The following is a 24,857-nucleotide window of genomic DNA, read 5'->3' on the forward strand; positions in this document are numbered from 1 at the left end:
CCACCTTCTACAATGGCACATTTCCATTAAGTAATCAGACCCTGAGTCAAGAGGACATTGATTCTGGAATTTCATTTCTACATGGGATTTTCACTGCAAGTCTATTGGAATTTCACTCTTCTACATGAATGCTTTTGTGTTACATAAACTATTTGGAGCTTACTGTGTTATCCATACAGTGGGAGAAAGTAAAAAAAAAAAATCAAAGCAGACACATTTGCCTCTATTATCAGGGAGATAAGTTCATATACAAAATGTTACTAATATTTCGGAACACATTTGTGGTGCTATCAATAAAGACAAGATACAAATTCTAAGGAGCTAATAATCTGGCATGACAACATTAATTAAAAGTAGGTATCTGAAAGAGTAGATTTAGTTCATTTCTATACAAATCACTACGTATCAGGGTATCATTGAAGGAAATAAATAATTATTCCCGAATTTTCATATCCTGCCTCACTAAAAAGCCTTTTTAGATCTTCCGTTGAAAAGGGCTTTCATAAGCAGTCAACACATTTAGGTCATCACAAGGAATACAGACCACATTAGTAGATGGACGAAAAGTAGAGTGTCAAGATAGTATTAAAGTGGGTAACAGTATTCAAGAAAGTAGCTTATTTGGTCCTTACAAGATTTGACTTAGTTTCCATAAAAATGTCGTATGTTAAATCATTTTTGTTATTAAATTTCTAAAGATTGAAGACTATACCCGTTACTGCCTTCCTAAGTAAATAGAACTGCTAGCTCGAACTTTTGTGAACATCGCCTACCTGCTACACTACAGAATATAGGAGGGAGGGAATAAAATAATTTTTGATCAGATTTGCATTTTAATAGACCTTCATGGAAGGACAGTGGTTTAAGAGTCATTTGAGGTGATGAGAAATGTCACCTATGACCACCATAAGAAGGACAGAGAAAAACTAGAGGGATGTGATCTTAAAAATACCGTGGAAATTTTTAAAAAGTTGGAATGAAATACGGTATTAATTTGTTGTGCAGAGGCTAAAAGATGAGGCTTTTGAGTACTGCACTGAATACATTACAAAAGAAGAATGGCCAACTGTAGCCTTGAGCTAAAGAGTTCAGGGACAACAACTGGGACCAGAGTTGAAGTCCCACACCCAAAAAAAAAAAAATTTTTTTTTAAAAAGGAAAAAAAAAAGCTAGTAAGCATGAAAAGAGAGAATTATGAGAGAAAATAGAGAAAAATATCTTGTGAGGACATCTTAGAAAAAAATATCAGTGGGATGGGCTTTGGTCTAGTGGTAGAGTGCTTGCCTAGCATGCACAAAGATCTGGGTTCGATTCCTTGGCACCACATATACATAGAAAAAGCCAGAAATGGTGTAGTGGCTCAAGTGGTAAAGCTCTAACCTTGAGAAAGCCCAAGGACAGTGCTCAGGCCCTGAGTTCAAGGCCCAGAACTGGCAAAAAAAAAAAAAAAAAAGAAAGGAAAATATCAGAGGGATTACTGGGAAGATCACAGACTAAGTCATCATATAGCCTTAGTTTCAAGTAAGGCAAAGACCATGAAGCAATCCAAGAAATTTCTATGGAGATTTAAATATATAACTTAGTGCTCTAGAACATTTGAAGGTGTGTGTAACCACACTATTTCAACAACTCTAGTAAAACTTCATTGAGATATTTTATTTGCCAGTCCTGCGGCTTAAACTCAGGGCCTGGGCACTGTCCTTGGGTTTTGTCAAGGCTAGTGCTCTAGCACTTGGGCCACAGCACCACTTCTGGATTTTTCTGTGTATGTGGTAACCTAGGAATTGAACCCGAGTCTTCATGCATGCTAGGCAAGCATTCTACCACTAGGCCAAAGTCCTGGTCCTCGTGGTGATATTTTAATGTCACTCATGAGAATGTGACAGTTGCTAGTGAACCTTCACCTTCCATGAAAAGTCACCTCCATATGTGTCATTGAGTCATATAACAAGGATGACTACTTTTCCCTCATATCAGAAAAACCAGAAGTAAGCTTGCACTCAACTACGGCAGAATGTAACACTGATATAGCCTGTAAACTCTACAAGCCATTTTTACCTGGTTTATAGACACATTCCTGAAGCTAAATCTGTTTTTCTGTTTTTAAATCTCGGATACCCTTAGGTTCATAAAATGGAATGTAAGACAAAGTGAGAAATAAAAAGCAAGTTAACTCACCAGAGATCTTTTCATAGGTTCTTGCTGACAACGAACAGAAGATTCTAGAAGCATGGCTGGGAGAAAAGGCAAAGGAGGTAGGAGAATCATGATTCTCAGATCTGCACCTGGCTTTAAACCAACATATTAGAGCCAGCATCAGCAGATCCACAGATGGGACATTTGGGATAAGTTTGAGATAGCACAGACTAGGAAATGACAGTGGGAGGAGGCGGAGTAGAGAGAATTGGGACTAAGAATTGGAACATTGACAGATACTGTCAGTTGTGACAGTTATCCTCCATCCCAAACCACAGCCTGACGTCCCCTCTGATAACAGGGCTTATTCCTCAGTCCAGTTCCCTTCCCCTCCTGAAAACACTTGGTCTAAAACCTCCCCGCAACACCAAGTGATGGAGAGTGTTGGAGGAAAAGAGCAGCACGTGATTCTTGTGCTCTGGGAAGTAGATAAGGCAAGGAAAGCTAAAAACACCTTCCCTTTTCCGTGGTGTTTGTTTTTTTTTCCCCCTGTTTCTGCTTTTGTCAGAGTTGGTAAGGTCTGTCCCTTGGGGTGGGGGGGGAAATTCCGCCTCATAGGATCTCTTATTTCAAGCATTGCTAGGCTTCCTTCTTAGAAAGTGCAGACCCAGCACACACTCCACCTCAATATCCTATGTGGAACTGCCTCTAGACACGAGGTTGTGTGCAAACTCAAGCCAGGACTGCTCAGAAGCTTCACAAGGCAGGGGGAGAGGAGATACCAGCACCCCCCCTCACCCCCACATCCACTATGGGAGGCCTCAGGGCAGGCACACAACTTCACCGGGGTTGTTAGTGTGCTCATGTCCCAGCTGGGGGAAAGTTTGTGGATCCCCGTGGGTTAACAGCACAACTCCCCGTCATGGGGTCTGAGGAACCCGGCCCCCACGGTGCTGTCCGGACGTCTGGAGCCAGTTTCGGGCGATGGAGGCCCCCAGAACCCAGACGGGAGGCAAAAAACGTGGGGTCGACTCCGGCCCTGGCACCCAGGCGGTGATTCGAACCTGTGATCGGACGGGCAGCCTGAAATCCCTTCGAGTTAACGACTGTCAAGGTCCGCTGAAGAGAGAAGCCGGGAGCCCGAGGTGGAAAACTCAAAGCAAAGACTGTACTTCCGGTACGCAGGGCAAGAAACCGGAATTTGTAGGCTGAAAAGACGGACAGTGGGCGGGAATGCGCGTGCGCAGAAGGAGACTTGTCCCCCCCCCCCGCAACGGCTCTATCGGGAGCTGACGCGCGCCGTTTCGCGCGCAGGACTTGTCCCCCGCGGCGCCCCGTAGCGGCCGTCGCGAAGTGGCTGCGCAGGCGTACTGGGTCACCCTCCCACCACCCACCTCAGGCCGTGAACTCCGTCCTCCCTTCCAGCGGGGAGCTGACGCGCGTCGCTTCGCGCACCGGGCTTGTCCCCCGCGGCGCTCCATAGTGCTCTTCTTTTTCGCCCCCCCCCACCTTCACCTCCAGCGGCCCACGTCGGCTGCGCAGGCGCACTGGGCTCGCTGTGCACCTGCCGTTGTCGCCGTCGCCGCCGACGCCGTCGTCGCCGGCCGGAGCTGGACTGGATGGGGGCCCGCCGAGGCCAGTCAGCCGCACCCGGAAGTGAGAGACGCGGCGGCGGCGACCCCGACGCCCCCCGCCGTCCGACCCGAGTGCGAGCGGCCGGAGGGAGCGCGGCGGCCCGGCGCCTTCAGGTCCGAGCGTAGCCAGGCCGCGCAGTCAGCGCCGCCGCCGCCGCCCGGGCCGCGCCCCCGCCCCTCCCCATCCCGTCCCCTCCTGGTCCCTCCACGCACTGCGGACCCGGCACCATGTTCAAGAAACTGAAGCAGAAGATCAGCGAGGAGCAGCAGCAGCTCCAGCAGACGCTCGCCCCCACTCAGGTACCCCCCACCCCCGCTCCCACCCTTTCCCCAAGACCCGACTCCCGCCGGGGAGACTGAGGCAGCCGTGCGAGGGATGGGGGGGGGGAAAGGAAGAAGGAGGCGGGAATTCCTGGGGGACCTTTGCCTCCCCTCCCCGGGAACCTCACTCCCTGGCTCGGCCCTTTGCAGGGTGGATCTGGATCCATGTCGACCTTTGACCTCCGAGGTCCCCTCCTCCACCAACACCTAAAGTCCGACTGTGGCTTGAGGATGAGTGCAGAAGGCTGGGATCGCATGGGGTTTCCTTGACACGTTTACACACATACACACGCACACCCGGAGAGAGAGTCGCATTGAAACCCTTCCAGGCCCGACGGGGACTGCCAAGCCTCGACTTTTCCCATTCCAGAACCCCGCCCGGGGACGGGTGTGTGAGATGTGGGGGGTGACCTTGGGCCTCCCGAGTCCTCTGCCCCGGGTGTCCGACCTCCTCTCCAGGGCACGAGTGCCAAAGGGCTGGCACAGTGTGGGAGAGACAGCCCCGGGGTCCTGCTGCTGGCCCCAGCGGCTTTTTATTTAAAAGAAGGCTATTGATGGAGGGAATCCGTTTCCAGCAAAAAAAAAAAAAAAAAAGAGAGATGGGGGCATGTTAGTGTTGAGAGAAACATTTCACTGGTGCTGGAACAGCAGAAGCTGAGGCTTTGTGTGTGTGTGTGTGTACATATACATACATATATATGTATATATATATATATGTCTTCCTAATCTTTCTGAGTCTTAGCAGCCCTGATTTTGTAACTTTTGCTTCCAGTCTTTGCCTTTGTTTCAAGAAATGCTGCGCTTGGACAAATTTTGAGACACTTGTAATGAAAAACAAACTAAAAATCCACACTCAGGGCATGTCCCTTAGCGCTTTTTCCACTTAGGACTGCCATGCTAAACACTTAAGTCACAGCTACACTTGTAGCTTTTTGGTGATGAATCAGAACGCGGAATCTCATGGATTTTTTTTCCTACCTGGTTGGATTCAAACTGAGATCTTCACTTCTCAGCTCCCTGAGTAGTTAGAATTGCAGGCTGGAACTCTCAGCCGTAATCATTTCCTTTTAGGCCCCGCTATTAAAGATTCTACAATTTGCTACCCTGGGAAACCAGTTTCTAAACATGAGCCTTTGAGGCTCACACTGCCTCCAAACCATTGTATTTTTTTTTTTTTTTTTTTTGCCAGTCCTGGGCTTGAGCTCAGGGCTTGAACACTGTCCTTGGACCTTCTCAAGGCTAGCACTCTACCACTTGAGCCTCAGCACCACTTCCAGCTTTTCGCTATGTATGTGGGGTACCGAGGAATTGAACCCAGGTCTTCGTGCATGCTAGGCAAGCATTCTACCACTAGGCCCAACTCCCGGCCCCCAAACCATTGTATCTTAAACAGCATTTCTTAACAAGACAGATGATTTTTCTTTTTTCCTCAGGGACTTGATCTCAGGGTCTGAGCATTGTCTTTCAGCTTTCTCAAGGCTAGTGCTCTACTACTTGAGCCATAGCACCACTTCTGGCTTTTTCTATGTATGTGGTACTGAGGAATGGAACCCAGGGCTTTGTGCATGGTAGGCAAGCACTCAATCATTAGTCCACATTCCTGGCCCACAGATGTTTTTTCTCTCTTTTTTTTTTTGGTGCCAGTCCTGGAGCATGAACTCAGGGCCTCAACATTGTCCTTGGGCTTTCCTTAAGGCTAGAGCTCTATGACTTGAGCCACAGCACCACTTCAGGCTTTTTCTATACATGTGCCTTTGAGGAATCTAGTCTTTGTGCATGCTAGGCAAGCACTCTACCACTAGGCAAAACTCCTGGCCTGATTTTCTTTTAAGATGCTGTCATACTATATTTCTCTAGGTAGGCTTTACTTCTCTATCTTAGGTGATCTTTTTATACCTTAGCTGCCAGAGAATCTGGCAGCTAGCATGAGATGATATTTGCAAGCATTGCTTCATTTTTATTTTCAATGTTGATGCTGAGAAATCTACCACATTCTCCTACTCATTCCATTTTGAAGGCTTACTACATCTTGTTCGAAATTTCATTTCTACCAGGTTGCTCTGGCTGTCTACTGGGCACTTTCAAGTTGGGGAGCTATGAATTTAATTTCACAATCTTTCTGATAATTTCTCTCTCCTCTATGTTTTCTCTCTTAGAATTCAAGTTAGTTATATTTTGTGCTTTCTAAATTTATTCTCTTTTCTCTCTACCCCTTTTGATTTCCTTTTTTTTGGGGGGGGGGTGGTTTACTGGGGCTTGAACTCAGGGCCTGGGCATTGTCCGGTGCTCTTTTACTCAAGGTTGGCACTCTGCCACTTTGAGGCACAGCTCCACTTCTGGTTTTCTGGTGATTCATTGGAGGTTAGAGTCTCAGGGATTTTTTTTGCCCAGGCTGACTTAGTTCTCAGCCACCTGTATAGCTAGGACTACAGCTTGTGAACCATCATTCCCCAGCTCTATTCTACTTTATTGATCCTATTTTTGTTTGTTTTTTGTTTTTGTCAGTCCAGGGCTTGAGCTCAGGGCCTGAGCACTGTCCTTGGACTTTCTCAAGGATAGAGCTCTGCCAAGTGAGCCTCAGCATCATTTCTGGCTTTTTTCTATGTATGTGATATCGAGGAATCGAACCCGGGTCTTCGTGCATGCTAGGCAAGCACTCTACCATAAGGCCAAACTCCCAGCCCTATTGATCCTATTTTTGATAGAATAATTCATCGAATTCTTTAATTAAATTTTCTATTTTGACTATTTTATGTTAAAAGTCCCCAGGACTATTTCTTATTATCCTCTGAGCTTTCATAGTATTCTTCTTGCTGTATAAGTACATATCTTTTATTTCTTTAAAGATAATAGGGATTTTTTTTCCTTTTGTTTTCATGCTTTTCATCTTTATTGTTTTATTTGTTCTAGGTCTATTTTATATTGTTGAGCCTGTCTTTTATATTGGAATTTTTTCTTTATATATCAAATTCTCTAGACTATAAAGTTGTATTTTCAAGGCTTTCAACATCTGGTGTTATTTGCAGGTGTGTCACAGAGACACATTAAGATTCATTCTAGTTACAGGCTAGAAACTTCTTTTTTTGTTTTGTTTTTAATCAGGCAAATATGCACACATTAGTTACTGTAAGTCTCTTTGACTCAGTTTTTTTTTTTCCCAAAAGCCTACTGTTTGAGGGAGGAATTAAATATTCTATTCCTAACTTTCTCAAAGCAGAGCTGAAGGTGCGAGCTTGAGGGTTTTTTACTGTACACTATGTCAGGTATCATTTTCAGTTTCTAAATTTAGCCACATTCCTTACCTTTCACCCCTGATTCTCTGTGTTATAATTGCTCAGTCTGAAACCTCATTGCTTTAGAAAGTAAACCCATGGCTCTTCCATGGCTGCCTCTTACGTATCCTTTTTGCTTTAACTCATAAGGTTTGCTTTGATTTAACATAGTGAGCACTTAATACGGAATTTCCTAGTAATATGAATATCTGAGTTGTGTGGTTTTGTTGTCTTTGATTGTGTTATGTGATGTGCAATGAATTCCTTTTTTTTTTTTTTGTCGATTGTGGGAATTGAATTCTGGGCCTGAGCATTGTCTCTCAGCTCTTCAGCTCAAGGCTACCACCCTACCTCTTGAGCCACAGCCTCACTTCCAGTTTTCTGGTGGCTAATTGGCGATAAGAGTCTCACTGACTTTAGTGTCTGAGCTGGCTTTGAACCTTGGTCCTCAGATCTCAGCCTCTTGAGTAGCTAGAGTTACAGGTTTGAGTAACCACCCCTAGCAATGAATTACTTTTTAATCCCTATTTTGGGAGTAGTTAGAATTATTGAATCTATTTGCATTATTCTGAATTTAAGTAACTGTGTTTATCATCCTTGTTCTTACAAAGGGAAAAGTATGATGAAACCACTTCAAGTAAGTTGTGAATCAGGGAGTGGGACAATTGAGTGACAACCTATTGAGTGATAATACAGGTCAGAAAGTATCTTGAAGGCTGTTCGTAGCCAGGAGCCAAGGACAGTAAGAGTGTTTGGCTAGCATGGGTGATCTTGAGCTTAAGCACTAATATTGAGTTTGGCAACAACAACAACAACGAAAACCCACAAAGATTCTGTAAAAAAAAAATCTTAGCTACTTAGGAGGCTGAGGTCTAGTTCAGATCCAGGTTGGATAGGAAATTCCATGTGACTCTTTATCTCCAGTTTCCAGTTAACCATCAGAAAGCTGCAAGAGGAGCGGTGGCTCAGTAGCTAAACACCAAAAACCATGAATGAAAAGGCTAAAGGACTGTGCTCCAGGCCCTGAGGTCAAGCCTTAGTTCCAGCACACACACACACACACACACACACACACACACACACACACACACATACACACACACTACTTGTTTTAGTACTCTCCCTGTGTAAATTATATTACTGTTGTTTTTTACTGTGAGTCCAAGAAACAAATCTGAGAGTCATGTAAAAAATAGTGGAGAACGGGATGAGGGAATTAGAAGAGTTTGTGCTAACCTACATCTTAGAGTGGGTAACCTGAGCAGACTTCAGATTATCTTTAGAGTATAAGACATTTGTGTAAACATTCTGAAATTCTTGTTTTCACATCTGGAGATAGGGGATGATATCTCTCTCCTGCTTACCTTTCAGGATTAAAAGCAATGAAACGCTTTAAGTCATTTGTAATTGTTGAATATATATTTATTTATCAGTGGCTTCAAGAGAGAGTTATGCTGGGTGTTCCGTTTGCCTTTGTCACAATAAGTAATCTCCATGTAGGTGAAAGACAAGTATTTCTGGTATGATGATGGCATACATAGGTTATGTGCCACACCTAGGGAAACATTTCCAGAGAAATTAGGGTGGTATCTGTGCAGTGGTACAGTCAGGTGCTGGCAGCTCACACCTATCATCCTAGCTACTCAGGAAGCTAAGAGCTGAGGATCATGGTTCAAAGCCAGCCTTGACAGGAAAGTTCATGAGACTCTTACCTTCAGTTTAATATCAGAAAGCTCATGGGCTCAAGTAATAGAGCACTGACAGTGAGTGAGAAAGCTAAAGGCCTTGAGTTCAAGGCTCAGGCTTGAACATACATACAATACAAATATGGCACATATGAAAAATATAATGGGGGCCAAGAGTTTGGCCTAGTGGTAGAGTACTTCCCTAGCATGCACGAAGACCCGGGTTCGATTCCTCTGTACCACATATATAGAAAAAAGCCAGAAGTGGTGCTGAGGCTCGAATGGTAGAGCTCTAGCCTTGAGAAAGTCCAAGGACAGTGCTCAGGCCCTGAGCTCAAGCCCAGGACTGGCAAAAAAAAAAAAAGAAAAAAGAAAAAATACAATGGTAATGAGACGAGGCATTCAAGACATTCCTAAAAGTGCATTAATTTTCTAATGTTGATAAGCAAGTACAACAACTTGAATGCATACTTAGTTCACAGTCATAGCTTAGTTCACAGTCAGAAATCTGGAAGAGTGAATGTAGCTTGTCTGCTCATGGTCTTTTTGGTTAATATCAGGTGTCAACCAGGTTCTTTTTTATTCTGATGTCACTTTTGTCTGAGTTGCTTACTGTAATCCAGTCTCTTATCCTCTGCCCCCAGTTTAGCACCTGGATAGCTGTGTGTGTTGGAATGCTAGACTGAGGGAGTATGAGAAAGTTCTAAGTGAAGAATTTTTCTGTGTTAGATTAGCTGGACACCTGTGGCTTCCTCTAGTTACTCAGGATACTGAAACCTAAGGATCATAGTTCAGAGCCAGTTTGGGATTAAAAGTCTTTGAGACTCTTATTATCTCTGATAAGATAAGGAAGATCAAGATCCTCCTTCTGCATGAACCAAGTTTTAAGAAGAATTCCGTCCACTCTGGTTGGAGGACTGAGGTCCGTCTGTCCGTCCATCCGTCCGTCCTTCCTTCCTTCCTCCCTCCCTTCCTCCCCCCCCCTTTCTTTTTCTTTTCTTTTTGCCAGTCCTGGAATTGACTCAGGGCCTGGCACTGTTCTTGAGCTTTCTCAAGGCTAGAGCTCTATCACTTGAGCCATAGCACCACTTTGGGCTTTTTCTGGAGATGTGGTACTGAGGAATTGAACCCCAGGGCTTCATGCCTGCTAGGCAAGTACTTTACAACTAGACCACACTCCCAGTCCCGGAGGTCCTTATTTTTTATAGACAGTTGAGGAGATGGTAACTTAAGTTCCTACAGGATAACAGTGTGTTGACAATGTTCTTGTGGGCATTTTGTTTTCTTCAAGTACAGTAAGAGTACATCTCTGCCCTCAGTTCTTTCTTACTCTCTAGACCCGTCTTGAAGGGCTTAGGTAAATGAGGTTAAGTTTACCTGTCTAATCTTTTGATTAGTAACCAGTACTATGTAATGTAACATAATCACAACAGCAAATGCTCATCACACTATAGTAAATGGTTTTCCTTACACTGAAGTTAATGATCAGTTGGCAAACAATAACATTCATTTTGAGCCTGAGCATGTGTTCCCCAGTTTCCTTAGCAAATAGCTAAGGACTTCTCCTGGATTTCTCCTGGGTATGATAATTAAGCAGCCCAAGTTTAGTTAGAAGGAATGTAAATCTCTTTAAAATCTTTTTTTTTTTTCCCCTTGAGGTACTGAGGTTGAATCTAGGGCCTTGCACATACTAAACAAGCATTCAACCCTTTTAATCTTTTTTTTTTTTTATTCAGGTTGTATATGGTTGTGTATATGTGGATGTGCTTGCACATAGCCTATAATATGGCTTGAACTCAGGGCCTGGATGCTGTTCCTTAAACTTATTCCTCTCCACATTGGCATTCTACTACTTAGGCCATACCTCCACTTTTGGCTTTTTGCTGGTTAATTGGAAGTAAGAGACTGCCTGGGATGGTTTCATAGTCCTCAGATCTTGGCCTCCCTAGTACCTGTGATTACAGGTGAAGTGCTTGCTAGGCAAGCACTGTGCCACTAGGCCAAATTCCTAACCCCAGGAGCTTTTTTTTTTTTTTAAATGATGAACTTTCAACATTGGATTCAAGGTTAGAACTCATATTTTGTCTCATAGAAAAGTAGCAAAGCATCTCAGTTGCTTTCAGTTTTCTCACATATTATTATTTTAAAGTCCCATCATAGGCTGGCCATTGGTAATGCAAACCTGTAACCCTAGCTGCTCTGGAGGCTGAGATCTGTGGGGGGTCGTGGTTCAAAACCAGCCTGGGCATGAAAGGCTCATGATACTCTTGTCTCCAATAAGCCACCAGAAAACCGGAAGTTGCGCTGAGGCTCAAAGTGGTAGAGTGCTAGCCTTGAGTGGAAAAGCTCAGGGACAGCACCCAGATCCAGGGTTCAAGTTCTATGGCCAACCAAAAATAAATAAATAAACTGAAAAAATAAAAAATTTAAAAGAGAGAGAGAAAGAGACAGAGAGACATAGCCACAAAACTAGTTTCTTTTGAGAAGATATGGTTGTACACATCTGTAATCCCAGCACTATGGGGGATCCCAAGTTTATGCTCAGCCTCAGTAACAGAGTGGATGGAAGGTTTCCTAGGCTATGTGGTAACACACCAATGAGATTTAACATTGTAGCTCTAGATGGTAGCAGATTTAGCCTCCTCAGCAACCTGAGTCTTAGAGTTGTTTATATTTTAGTCTTTACTTTTTAAAAATGTGTTTGCTTCCTTTCATTGATTCATAGGCATAAGTGGAGAAAAGACCTGACAATGATCAGTAACAATCCATATAATCCTTCTAATTTGTAAAATGCTTTTGAAATACAGGGACCCTCCACCTCTTCAACGCCAACCAGAGCTAGAAGCAGGACATCGTCATTTACAGAGCAACCTGATGAAGCTGCTACCCCCAACAGAGAGGTAAGGTTAAGTCTTCTAATATTACTCCTCACAAGAAATTGCTCAATGTCATGCCACTTGTGATAACAAAATGAGAAACAATTTTGACAGGCCAGTGATTCAATTCCTAGGCATTAGTAACATCATTTTTTTTTTTTGCCAGTCCTTGGGCTTGAACTCAGCACCTGGGCACTGTCTTTGAACTTTCTCAAGTCTAGTGCTCTATGAGTTGAGCCATAGTATCACTTATTGCTTTTTTGTGTATTGGGAAATAGAACCCAGGGCTTCCTGCATGTTAGGCAAGCACTCTACCACTAGACCACTCTCCCAGTCTCACATCATCTTCTGTTTGGAAATAGAACAGATGCTTTTGTTTTTCCTTTGTGTGACTATATGGGGACTTGAACCCAGGACCTTGTGCTTTGGCTTAATTTTTTTGCTCAAGGCTAAAAGTGGTACTATTTGAGCCATACCTCAACTTCTAGCTGTTCCATGATTAGCTGAAGGTAAGAAGATAAAGAGTCTCTTAGATTTATCTGCTAGGGATCACTTTGAACTGGGATTTCTCAACTTAGCTTTTCTGAAGTATTTCTCTGAGTACCTTCTTTTCAGAGAATGATAATTTAGTAAAAGTTGGTTCAACACAACTTATGAGGAAAATTCCTTTATTTTCAAACTGCAAAGTAACTTACCTGATTCCACATAACTAGTAGGTGGGCCTTTTTTTTTTTTTTTTTTTTTTTTTTTTTTTTTTTTGTGCACCAGTTCTGTGGCTTGAACTCAGGGTCTGAGCACTGTCCTTGGGCTTTCTCAAGGCCAGAGCTCTACCACTTGAGCCACAGCATCACTTCCAAGTTTTTCTATGTATGTGGTACCAAGGAATTGAACCCAGGGCTTTGTGCATGCTAGGCAAGCCAAATCCCATCCCTACAGAGTACAATTTAACAGCTATCAGCATTATAGTATTATAGTATATTAAAAAGGCCTAGAGCTGGGCGCAGGTGGCTCATGGCTGTCATCCTAGCTATTTAGGAGGCTGAGATCTGAAGACTGAGGTTCAAAGCCAGCCCAGGCAAGAAAGTCTGTGAGACTTATCTCCAGTTAACCACCAGAAAACCAGAAATGGTGCTGTGGTTCAAAGTGGTAGACCATTAGCCTTAAGCTAAAGACCTTAGGGACAGAGCTCAGGCCCAGAGTTCAAGCCTACAACTGACAAAAAGGAAAAAAAAAAAGACCTAGAACTTCTTTATCTTGCATAACTGAAATCTTCTGTTTTGTGTTATTTATATTGGTTTAAAATTTTATTTCCAGTTTTCAAGCATGATGTACACTGTAGTCCTGGTTGCATATATTGTTTGTATTCCAGTTAGCAGCTTGTTTATAAGTTGTATCCTAAAATCCAAACTAATCAGTTCAGTCTCTTATCACTGACCATTTCTAGCAACGGTGTTCCTGTAGGGAGGAGGTGGAGGTGGTGGTAGTCGTGGTTTTGGTGGTGGTGATGATGATGATGATAATGCTGGCAATTATTTACACAGTGGGAACACATTTCAACATGCCATTATGATTTGTATTTCATCGTCCGTTTTATTTTTGTACCTCTGCTGATTACACTGAATGAAACAGCTACTAGCTGGGATGATAGCAGAGCCTGCTTTTCTCTCTGAATATACTATCTTTGCTTTGGATCCCTCCAAACAGCCTAAACCACAGAATGACTGTGTGGTGAGTCCTTCCATGGCTTTTCTGCTTTCCCTTTGTTGGACATCATCAATAACGTGACGATTGCAACACCAAATTTTCATCTTGCTAGTCACTTAACCTTTCTCTAAAGCGGCTTGTCAGTGACCCCTTGCTAACCCTACTACTCTCAGAGGCAGTGGCCAAGTTGTGGTGGCTGGGTACTTACTGACAGCTTTGTAACAGCATCACAGTAACACAGTAGTAGTTTGCACTAATGCAGGAGTGTCATTGGGTCTAAACTCACTTTTCTCCCTCAGGCATGTTTGCCCATTAACTAAATAAAAAGAAAGGTGTAGGAGCCAGGAGTTTAGCCTAGTGGTAGAGTGCTTGCCTAGCATACACGAAGATCCAGGTTCAATTCCTCGATACCATATGCATAGAAAAAGCTAGAAGTGAGAGAGACCAAGGATAGTGCTCAGGCCATGAGTTCAAGCCCCAGGACTCGCAAAAAGAAAAAAAGAAAGAAAGGTGTATATTGTTTGAAATCTTCTATTTTGCTATTGGAAATGAGCCAAGAGCCTTTTGAGATGTGACTTACATTTTGGGAGAAATAATTCATTGTTACCCAAATTCATAATTAACAGCATTGGGAAAGTATGTGGATTCTGTGGTAACAAATGACTGTTATTTTGGAATTACTAGTCATAAGTAACTGCATTGTATTTTGTGAGTATTAGTTTTCTGAGTGTCTGATACCTGAAAGGAAATAATGTCATTTTTATTTGAATGGCTTCACACAAGTTTAAACTGTGTGTAACATTTTTATTTAGGAAAAATTAGACATTTTCTTCTTTAATGTATCAGGTCAATTTGTCATTAGCAAGCTAAAATTAAGAAATGCTTACCCAATAAAGATAGTTTTGATGTTCAGAGTAGAAATGAGTGGAACTGGCCAGGGGCTGGTAGCTCACAGTAAAACAAAAAACAAAAAAAAACCTGGCAGTTGTACTGGCTGAAGTGGTAGAGTGCTAGTCTTGAGAAAGCTCAAGGACAGTGCCCAGACTCTGAGTTCAAGCCCCAAGACTGGCAAAGAGACAGGGAGCAGGGGCGGTGGGGGGAGGGAAGGAATAGAAATAGATGCCTAAAAGCCAAGTGCAATGGCTCATTCCTGTAATCCTTGCTACTCAGGAGGCTGAGATCTGAGGATCAGGATTCAAAGCCAGACCTGGCACTAAAATCCCTGAGACTCCTATCTCTACTTAACAGTTAGAAAAGTGGAAGTGGTGCTGTGGCTCCAGGAGCAGGGCGGTAGCCTTGAGGTATAGAGCTCAGGGATAACACCCAGACCCAGGGGTAGGGTGGTAGTCTTGAGCTGTAGAGCTCAGGGACAGTGCCCAGGCCCAGAGTCCAGGCCCCAAGACAACCAAAAAAAGGAAAAAGAAAAGGAAGAAATTGATGTCTAAGAAACTGATTTGTCATTGGCTCTGGCTACAAATAATATCACATTATTTCCATACTGATTGGGCAATGAATGAGTTCCCCCAATCAGAGAAAGCTTAGCACTTTACTTTAAAAACAAAGAATGGCTTGGTACAGGTGGCTCACACCTGCAATCCTAGTCACTCCGCCTTAGGATTGTGGTTCAAAGCCAGCCCAGGTAGAAGTCTGTGATACTCTTATCTCCAATTAACCACAAAAGTGAAGTTGTGGCTCAAGTGGTAGATAAGCAGCCTTGAGCAAAAAGAAACTCAGGGACAGTGCCCAGGCCCCTGAGTTCAAGTCCCAGGACCAGCAATAGAAAGAAACAAGGTTTCTTATTCTGAAGAAAGTGACTAAGAAAGTAGCAACCATTTATCAAGAGCCTACTAATACACAGATATTAGGTGCTGAACATGGAACTGAAAATGTAGAACTCTAGTCCTCTGAGACTTTATAATCAATTTAATGTGGAGACATATAGGTTACTGTGTATTTCCAGTGCAAAAGAATTGAAGTTTTGTGAAAGAAAACACACATATAGGGAAGGCAGGTGAGCCAGATGCAGCAGTACAAGTGAATTTGAAAAGCCAGGTCCTTGTGGCTCATGCCTATAATCCCAGCTACTCAGGAGTCTGAGATCTAAGGGTTTTGGTTCAAATCCAACCCAGAAAGTAAAGTCCCTGAGACTCTTCTCTCCAGTTAATAACCAAAAAGCTGGAAGTAGAGCTGTGCTCAAATGGTACAGTATTGCTTTGAGGAAAAAAAGATTAGGGACAATGACCAGACTCTGAATTGAAACCCCATTACCAGCACCACCATCCCAAAAAGAAAGAAAAGAAAAAGTCCCAAGAGACTCTAAATCTCCAGTTAACAATCAAAACGCTCTGGCTTTTTGATGAGCTATGGCTCCAACCTTGAGCAAAAAAAAAAAAAAAAAAAAAGCTAAAGGACAGCACCCAGGCCTGAGTTCAAATCCCAGTATGACCAAAGTGATATATTGTTTATAACTTAAGCCCAATAATTTAAATTGAGTGTGATTTCACCCCAGGGAACAAGAGACATTGATTCTGTTTTAGTTTTCTCATTGATTTTTTGCTGATTGAATGAATTCCTGAGGAATTGTGTCATGGGAAGAAGTTGGGGCACTTTGGGAAGAGGCCTTGTGAGTACTTGAAGTAAGTTTTGCTGTGTATTAATCGTTGCTATTTGGTTTCACATATTACAGCAAAGTGGAATCTCTAAATCGCCATACTAATTTTTCCTTGCATGAAAACAGTCTAATATGTGTGCAATTACTAATTGTGTTTAACTGATGAAAATGTGTTATAGGTCCTGGTACTTACTTTCCAAAAATATTCCTTTATGATACGTCTTTCTTTTTCTTAGAGTGCATCCACCCATGCTATGAAGACCTCAGACAGTGTTAATAGAAGTGAATCATCCACTACTCAGGTCTGTCACTAATGGTATTTTTTAAAAGTAACAGGTTCTATCTGAAACTTGATAGGGAAGGGGGGAAAACCAATACGGGGAGTGGGTGGTGGGTGGGGGGAGGGTAATGGGTACCAAGACATGTGAAAGGGTATCAATGTATGTGAATTAATGCACCTTCTATCTGGCAAATATCATGTAACCCTTTTATTAATTACAATAAAAATATATAAAAAAATTAAAAAAAAATAAAAGTAACAGGTTCTTTGAGGGTGTGGGTCCATCTGTTATTGTTACATTCCAACATTAATTCAGTGATGTTCTAATATGTGATACTATCTGTTTACTAAATATGGATTTGTTCATAGTTTCTTGGAAAAGTTGTATAGGGCTTGAACTCAGGGCCTTGTACTTTTTCTTAGTTGTTTGTGGGGTTTTGTTGTTGTTCAAGACTGGCACTCAACCACTTGAACTACTCTATGTCCTACTTTTTGGTGTTTTAATTGGAGAAAAAGAGTCTCATAAGACTTCTTTCGAGTTAGCTTTGAATCATGATCTTTATATCTCAGTCTCCTGAGTAGCTAGCGTTACAGATGTGAGCCACAAACACCTGGCTATAAATTAAAAACAAAACCAAAACATTTTTGAAGTTTTCTTTTTTTCTTTTTCTTTTTCTTTTTTTTTTTTTTTTTTTTGCCAGTCCTGGCTTTGAGCTCAGGGCCTGAGCACTGTCCTTGGACTTTCTCAAGGCTAGCGCTCTACCACTTGAGCCTCAGCACCATTTCTGGCTTTTTTCTGTGTATGTGGTACCAAGGAATCGAACCCGGGTCTTCGTGCATGCTAGGCAAGCACTCAACCACTAGGCCAAACTCCCGGCTCCATTTTTGAAGTTTTAAATGAAAGCAATATTCTATTATTTCTGAAACTAATGGCAATGAAACTGAAAACTTCAAAAATGATGAAAAAATTCCATTTTACAGATTTTTCTCTTACAGTGTAGATCATCAAACTGAAAGATGCTACATTCTTATCTTACTTTACCTAGTTGACATGCTCTAATTGATTATGATGATTATTTTGTGTGTGCCAGTAGTAGGACTTGAACTCAGGGCCTACGTGCTGTCTGTCCCTTTGCTTTTTTACTCAAGGCAGGCACTTTATCATTGGAACCTGGTAGTCCTGCAGAGTTTTTTGGGGGGGCCTGGGCTGGCTTTGAACTATGATCCCCAGATCTTGGCCTCCTGAGTAGCTAGGAGTAGGTGTCTGTCCTTCTAGACTTGTAAGTCTATGAAAATGTAAGCCAAGAGCCCAAGGGCCAGTGGTTCATGTCTGTCATCCTAGCTATTCAGGAGGCTGAGGGATGAGGATCATGGTTTGAAGCCAGTCCAGACAGGAAAGACTATAAGCGTCTTATCTTCAATTAACCACCAAAAAGACAGAAGCGGAGGTGTTGTTCAATTGATAAGACTGCCAGCATTGAATGCAAAAGGGATTTAACAGCGTGAGGACCTGAGTACTAGTCCTAGTCTCAGCATATATGCACACAAAAAGAAATTACCCACTGTCTCTCTTCTCTCTCAAAAAACAATCTTTTATAGATTATATCAGCAATTGAATTTGTGACAATACAGATCACTGCTGGTCATAGGGGACAGTAGAAGGTTTTGTGTGTGTGTGTGTGTGTGTGTGTGTGTGTGTGTGTGTGTGTGGACTCACATCTTCTGTTGGGTTTTGTTTGCAGTCAGGCGACACTCAGACTTTTGCTCAGAAACTCCAGCTGCGGGTACCTTCCATGGAGTCTTTGTTTCGAAGTCCTGTGAAGGAATCTCTCTTCCGATCTTCTAAAGAGTCTTTGATCCGAACATCTTCCCGAGAGTCCCTGAATCAGCTTGACCTGGAGTACTGCGCAGCCTCCTTCGATTCACCTTCCGATATGGAGAGCGAGGCCGAGGATTCTTCCCTAGGGAATTTCGAGAGTCTCAGCAAAGAACAGTTGATTCAGCGATTGCGAAGACTGGACCGAAGTTTGAATAGCTATAGAGGAAAGTATTCTGAGGTAGGAACATTTCCCCTCTGGCCACAGATAGAAGACAGAGAAGGTAAATCAGTTTCTCTCCTGCAAATCAGTCCCTCAAACCACTGATCTGTTCCCGTCTCTAGTTGAAAATGCAGGGTAAGGTTGTAGAGGAGAATGTGGTCTATAATCTTCTGCATTTTTTTTTTTTAAATAACCGTTCACCATTTTTAGTTCCCTGTTTTCAAGATTACCTAAATGCACAAAGAATAGAATATGTCCAAATTAAGCTCTTTTGCCAATTTTTATTACTGATGGAAGTTAGTCTTCACTAGTCTTATTTGATTCATTCTAATTATTCTAATATTTAAACTTTCATTTGAAATGAATTTTTTTTTGTGGGTGCTGTCCCTTTGCTACAGTTTTCTTGCCCAAGCTGGGTTTAAATCATGACTTTCAGATCTCAGCCTCTTAAGTACCTAGGATGACAGGCATGCATCACCAGTGTCCAGCTTATGATGAATCTTTTAAGTACTAAACCCTTGAGGGTGACATAGTATTGTGTTGGGGTGTTTAGTCCTCTGTCCCTCCTGACCCACAGGAGGGATAGAGAGAACACGCCCTGACAAGTACTAGCCGAGAAAGGAGAGGGCCGACTGACCGCCCGCATCCGGCGCTGGAGGACAATCAGATGTATCAGGGAGACCTGGCAAGGCAGGAACTCGTTTATTGAGGAAGTACATTCAGCTAATAAAGGGTGCAGGAGCCTATCAGCACAAAGGTGGGCAGGGCAGGGGAGGTCCACGTGTTTACGCTCACTATAGGTCTCAGCTGAGAGTGATAAAGCAATAACATATTCGTATCCAATGGTAATCAGGTATCAGCAGAAAGTGATACACAGTACCGACGATATAGCTCAAAGTTAGGCATGGTGTTCATACATGCCAGCTCATTTCTTTGTGTGGTTATCTTACTCAGTGATGCAGATCCATGGGCCAGCCTGTCTCTGCACTCGGCTCCCAACAATATTGTTTAAGGCCCTTCAGAAATCAGAGTATTTTGGTTTTAAGATAAAATTGTATTGGTGGCCCTGCCCCTTGATTTCCTTTCTGTTGCCGTTAAAGTAATTCTTTAGGAAAGCATTTATGGATTGGGTTATCCATAGTTTATTGTATTTTTGTTCAAATGCATAATGTTCTATTGTATCACAATCTGTAAATTATATCACAGTTTTAATTAATGCATACTAATGTCCAAGATTACCATAAAAAGTCAAAACTTCTATTTCCAGATATGGCTTTAATATGGATAGTTTTCTCTGCTCCCTAAATGACAACATAACAAAAAAAAAAACCTAGATAAAATATTGAAAACAAGCTGGGTGCTGCTGGCTCAAGCCTACAATCTTAGCTACTCAGGAGGCAAAGATTTGAGGATTGTGGTTCAAAGCCAGCCCAAGCAGGAAAGTCCATGAGACTCTATCTCCAGTGAACCACTCAGAAGGAGCTGGAAGTGGTTCTGTGGTTCAAGTGGCAGAATGCTAAATTTTTGGTTTTCACTTATATTTGGTAGCATGGGAAGAGACAGGGAAAAAAAAAAATCAGACTCTGAATGACAGCTTTGTCAGGGAAGTAGTGTGGGGAAAGGGCAAAGAAGATTTTTTTGTTTTGTTTTGTTTTGGTCAGTCATGGGGCTTGAACTCTGGGGGCCTGGGAACTATCCCTGAGCCTTTCAGCTCAAGGCTACTACTGCCTTACCCCTTGAGCCCCAGCTCCACTTCCAGTTTTCTGGTGGTTCATTGGACTCTCACTGACTTCCCTGCCTGGGCTGGCTTTGAACCATTATCCTCGGCTCTCAGCCTCCAGTGTAGGTAGGCGTGAGCCACTGGTGCCTGGCCCTTTATAATTACTATTACTTATTGTTCTTTTTGCCAGTCCTAGGGCTTGAACTCCGGGCCTGGACACTGTCCCTGGAAATTTTTTGCTCAAGTCTAGAGCTCTACCACTTGAGCCATAACGCCACTTCTGGCTTTTTCTGTATACGTGGTGCAGAGGAATCGAACCCAGGGCTTCATGCATGCTAGGCAAGTACTCTACTTGCCTAGTACTAGACTATGCTCCTGGTCCTCATTTTTTTTTTGCCAGTCGTGGGCTTGAGCTCAGGGCCTGAGCACTGTCCTTGGACTTTCTCAAGGTTAGAGCTCTACCACTTGAGCCTCAGCACCATTTCTGGCTTTTTCTATGTATGTGGTACCGAGGAATTGAACCCAGGTCTTCGTGCATGCTAGGCAAGCACTCTACCACTAGGCTAAACTCCCGGCCCCCTCATTTTTTTATAATTAATATTTTATATGTCATTTAATTTTAATGGCTGTGCATCTGATTGGGTTTAATGATCTATAAAGGACTTCTAATTTTTGACATTTTTTTTGTCTTGTAATTTTATTTTCTTTGAATAGTTGTGCAAAGGTATTTCAGCTCCACAAATCAGTTTATATACAATGCATTTTGGGCAATATTACCCCTTCCATTCTTCTTTCCCAGCATCATAAAGTAGTTTATTAACTTCTATGACAGGATAGGCTAGCTAGATTTAGAATAATTAAATTGTACTTGTTGAGAAATGAGTAATGTTATTGGTATATTTGTTGTAGCTTGTGTCGGCTTACCAGACTCTTCAGAGAGAGAAGAAAAAGCTACAAGTAAGTGGAAGTGGTATACTGGCTATTTTTGAGTCATACGTACTTTTAAAATTAGGAAAGACCTTTTAGTGAGGTTCAACTAACCCTTTTGAAATTATTCCTATCATCGTATTATTTAGCCCACTTTACCAGTGTTGGAAATTTTGATAGTCAATAGAGGACCCCAGAGGTTTTTCATTGATGTTTAGGGAGGGTTTTTTCTTGTTATTCAGATCCCTGTAATGGTCAAGAGTTGTATGTTTAAGAAACATTTTCCTTTTTTCAATGTTTTCCCAGTAATTCAGTCTTCACGTTTCTTCCCTGTTTAATAGTAAAGTGTCTCACAGCTTTCCTTTTGAGATTTTCTTTCCTTCCTCCCTCCCTCTCTCCCTCTCCCTCTCCCTTTCCCTCTCTTTCTTTTTCCCTTTTCTCTCTTTTCTCTCTTTTCTCTCCTCTCTCTCCTCTCTCTCTCTCTCTCTCTCTCTCTCTCTCTCTCTCTCTCTCTCTCTCTCTCTCTCTCTCTCTTTTTCTTTTTTCCAGTTGCTGAGGACCAAATTCCAAACTCAGGGCCTTGCACTGAGCTAAATCCTCAAACTCCCTCCTCTCTTTTTTTTAAACTTATTCAATACCTGCTGGCTGTTCTTCAGAGTTAGACACTGCATTTATGCATTTGACGTTTGTGCTGTAGCCTTACATTAGACAATAAAAATACCTAGGGAAGTTTACGGTCTACTCCAGTGTACAAGCAATATTAAATACTTTACCTGTGCCCAGCTCTGACTTTGTAAGTAGATTTAAGTTATTTGACAAGTGCTATACAAAGAAAAAACAATCAAAAACAAAACAAAACATCCTTGCAAACTATGAAGCAATATATTAATTGCTATAAGCATTGCTATAAAATGAAATACAACACAAATATATTGCCACACATTTTAACATGTATTTCTATAATTGAAAGTAAGAGTTTTTTCAATCTTCTGTTTGTTTCCTTTTATTTTCTCACTACACATCTCTAATGTTTTCAAAAGGCTTTTGTTATCTCTATATCAAGGTCTTTGTAAATAATATCTTCTAGCAAGAATACCAGTTTTTGGAGGCAACTGCTTCTTGCTTCTTGCCTGGGCTTGACCATAGTCCACAGTCTACCTATTTTAGGCATACACCATCTCACCCAACTTCTTTATTTTTTATTTTTATTTTTTGCCAGTCCTAGGACTTAAACTCAGGGCTTGAGTGCTGTCCTTGATCCTTGGGCTTCCTCAAGGCTAGAGCTCTACCACTTGAGCCACAGCACCATTACTGGCTTTTTTTCTATCTATGTGGTGCTGAGGAATTGAACCCAGGTCTTTGTGTTTGCTTGGCAAGCACTCTACCTGTAGGCCAAACTCCCAGCCCCCAACTTCATTCTGTTGAGATGAAGTGTCACAGACCCTTCTGCCTTGCCTGGCTTACAACTTTAATCTTCCCATTTTCAGCCTACTAAGTAGCTACAAGTGAGCATAAGCCACCCGGGCCCAACTAACTTTGAAGACAATGTCATCATGGTCACTTCCTTCATATTTTAAGTCCTGGCTTCCAAACTGTCTATTATTTGAATGAGTAGTTGTAATATTTTTAAAACTTTTTTTTAAAACTAGTTTTGTATGGTATGTCATGCAGATCTTTCACTAGTTTTTTCTTGTGTTTCACCTGAAGGGTATACTAAGTCAGAGTCAAGACAAAGCACTTCGGAGAATTGGAGAATTAAGGGAGGTAAGTTGTAATGATTAATACTTGCAGACAGTAATTTATTCTCTCTCTCTCTCTCTCTCTCTCTCTCTCTCTCTCTCTCTCTCTCTCTCTCTCTCTCCTCTCCCTCTCCCTCTCCCTCTCCCTCTCCCTCTCCCTCTGTCTCTCCCTCTGTCTCTGTCTCTGTCTCTGTCTCTCCCTCTGTCTCTCTGTCTCTCTGTCTCTCTCCCTCTTTCTCTCTCTTTCTCACTTTCTCTCTCTCTCTTTCTCACTCTCCCTTGGAAAAAGCTGGAACTGAACCTTGACTTCAAGCCCCAGTTTTGGTACCAAAAGAGAGAAGAGAGAGACAGAGACAAAGGCAGAAAGAGAGACACAGAGAGAGAAATCTGTATTAGTTATATGTTTAAACTTTGAAAACTTTTTGTTTGTCTTATATTGATGACTGTTAAATCTTTTAGGAGCTCCAGATGGATCAGCAAGCAAAGAAACATCTCCAAGAGGAGTTTGATGCCTCTTTAGAAGAGAAAGATCAGTATATTACTGTTCTCCAAACCCAGGTAGAGGATGGAAGAAGAAATAAGCTGAGAAGCTGTAATGGAGTAAAGTGGATTTTAATGGATTCGTTTTTGTTGTTTTGTTTGCTTTCCCTCCCTTTTAAGGATCATTTGGAGTCTTTCATCTTTTGATTATTTATAATGCTACTGGCAACTATCACAGGTTATAATCAGCTACATTGGGAGAACATTTTTATATTCTTCCTCCAGTTTAGTAACCCTACTACTATTTATCCCCTATTCATTTTTTTTTTGATTTCTGCTTGTTTTTATGTTGTTTTATGTCCAGTTTGGGGTGTGAACTCAGGGCCTCATACTGTCAGCTTTTTGACTCAAGGCTAATGCTCTACCACTTGAGCCATACCTTTACTTCTGGCTTTTGGCAGGTTGATTGGAAATAAGAATCTCTCACATTTGTCTGCACATGCTGACTTAGAACTGCCATTCTTGGACCTCAGCCTCCTGAGTAACTAGGATAGGGATAATGAGCTGGTAATTCCCAGCTAGCCTGTGTTTTTTTGTTTTTTTTTTGGTGCTGGTCTTGAGGCTTACAGGTGTGAGTCACCGGCACCCAGCTTCCTCTGTATTTTTTTAAAAGAAGGTATTACTTGTATACTTTTTTAGGTTTCTCTCCTGAAACAACGATTACGAAAGAGCCCTGCGAATATTGATGTACTAAAACCTCTCCCTCAGATGGAAACGGAGGCTGAAATAGACACTAAGGAAGAGAACGTGGAAGATAATGTAGAGGTCATAGGTAAGCATTAATCTAACACGTAGATGAGGAATATCAATTATGAATGAGGAATATCAAAAAAGTACTTGCCAAACTTGTCTGTTAAGGAAGGTGGATCCCAGTCCATGTTAGTTTTCTTCTTGGCCATTGTAGCCTCAAAAAAAGATGAATACAGCCAGTGCCTGTAATCTTAGATACTCAGCAGAAGTCAGAAACTAGTGAACTGCCAAGAAATGGAAATGCATCTGTGGCTTAAGTGGTAAAGCACTAGATTGACGTCCCAAGACTGGCACATGGAAACACCCACATAGACGCAGACACAGACACACACACACTGCTCGGCATCTTGAAAAACTGTAAGTCTGGAACATGCCCACTTAATGGCGGGACAGAGTTATCCTCCCTCTTGTTGATCTGGTAGAGTAGTGCTCTTCAGGGGCTAGGGATATGACTTAGTGGGGGAACATTTGCCTTATTAACATGCAGAAGACCCCAGATTCCATTTTGAACACCCTCTCCTCCCCCCCAAAAATGTTCACGAGCAATAGTATGCATGCCTGTGAACTAATAGAACTGTACCCAGAATTCCCTTCTTTCCTCACTGACTGCCCCTGCTTTACTG

General features: G+C 42.3%; 1 protein-coding gene across 3 annotated transcripts in view; it reads left to right on the plus strand.

The window, feature by feature from the left end:
- The first annotated feature begins 3,727 nt into the window (after window positions 1-3,727).
- The window catches only part of Golga4 (golgin A4), a 57,308-nt gene continuing 36,178 nt past the window's right edge, over window positions 3,728-24,857 (plus strand). For 2 of the 3 annotated variants that reach the window (XM_090323383.1, XM_090323381.1), the window contains exons 1-9: window positions 3,728-4,070; window positions 11,856-11,948; window positions 13,554-13,652; window positions 16,476-16,541; window positions 18,262-18,576; window positions 21,188-21,235; window positions 22,913-22,969; window positions 23,404-23,502; window positions 24,124-24,256. In XM_090323383.1, coding sequence (XP_090179509.1) covers window positions 3,999-4,070; window positions 11,856-11,948; window positions 13,554-13,652; window positions 16,476-16,541; window positions 18,262-18,576; window positions 21,188-21,235; window positions 22,913-22,969; window positions 23,404-23,502; window positions 24,124-24,256 — 982 coding nt within the window. In that variant the 5' untranslated portion in view covers window positions 3,728-3,998. Of the gene's footprint in view, window positions 4,071-11,855; window positions 11,949-13,553; window positions 13,653-16,475; window positions 16,542-18,261; window positions 18,577-21,174; window positions 21,236-22,912; window positions 22,970-23,403; window positions 23,503-24,123; window positions 24,257-24,857 lie in introns of those variants that run through there. The other variant, XR_016533465.1, reaches the window with a different exon arrangement.

The sequence above is a fragment of the Megascapheus bottae genome, chromosome 32, assembly GCF_031878675.1.
Source record: "Megascapheus bottae isolate mThoBot1 chromosome 32, mThoBot2.hap1, whole genome shotgun sequence".
Classification (NCBI taxonomy): domain Eukaryota; kingdom Metazoa; phylum Chordata; class Mammalia; order Rodentia; family Geomyidae; genus Megascapheus; species Megascapheus bottae.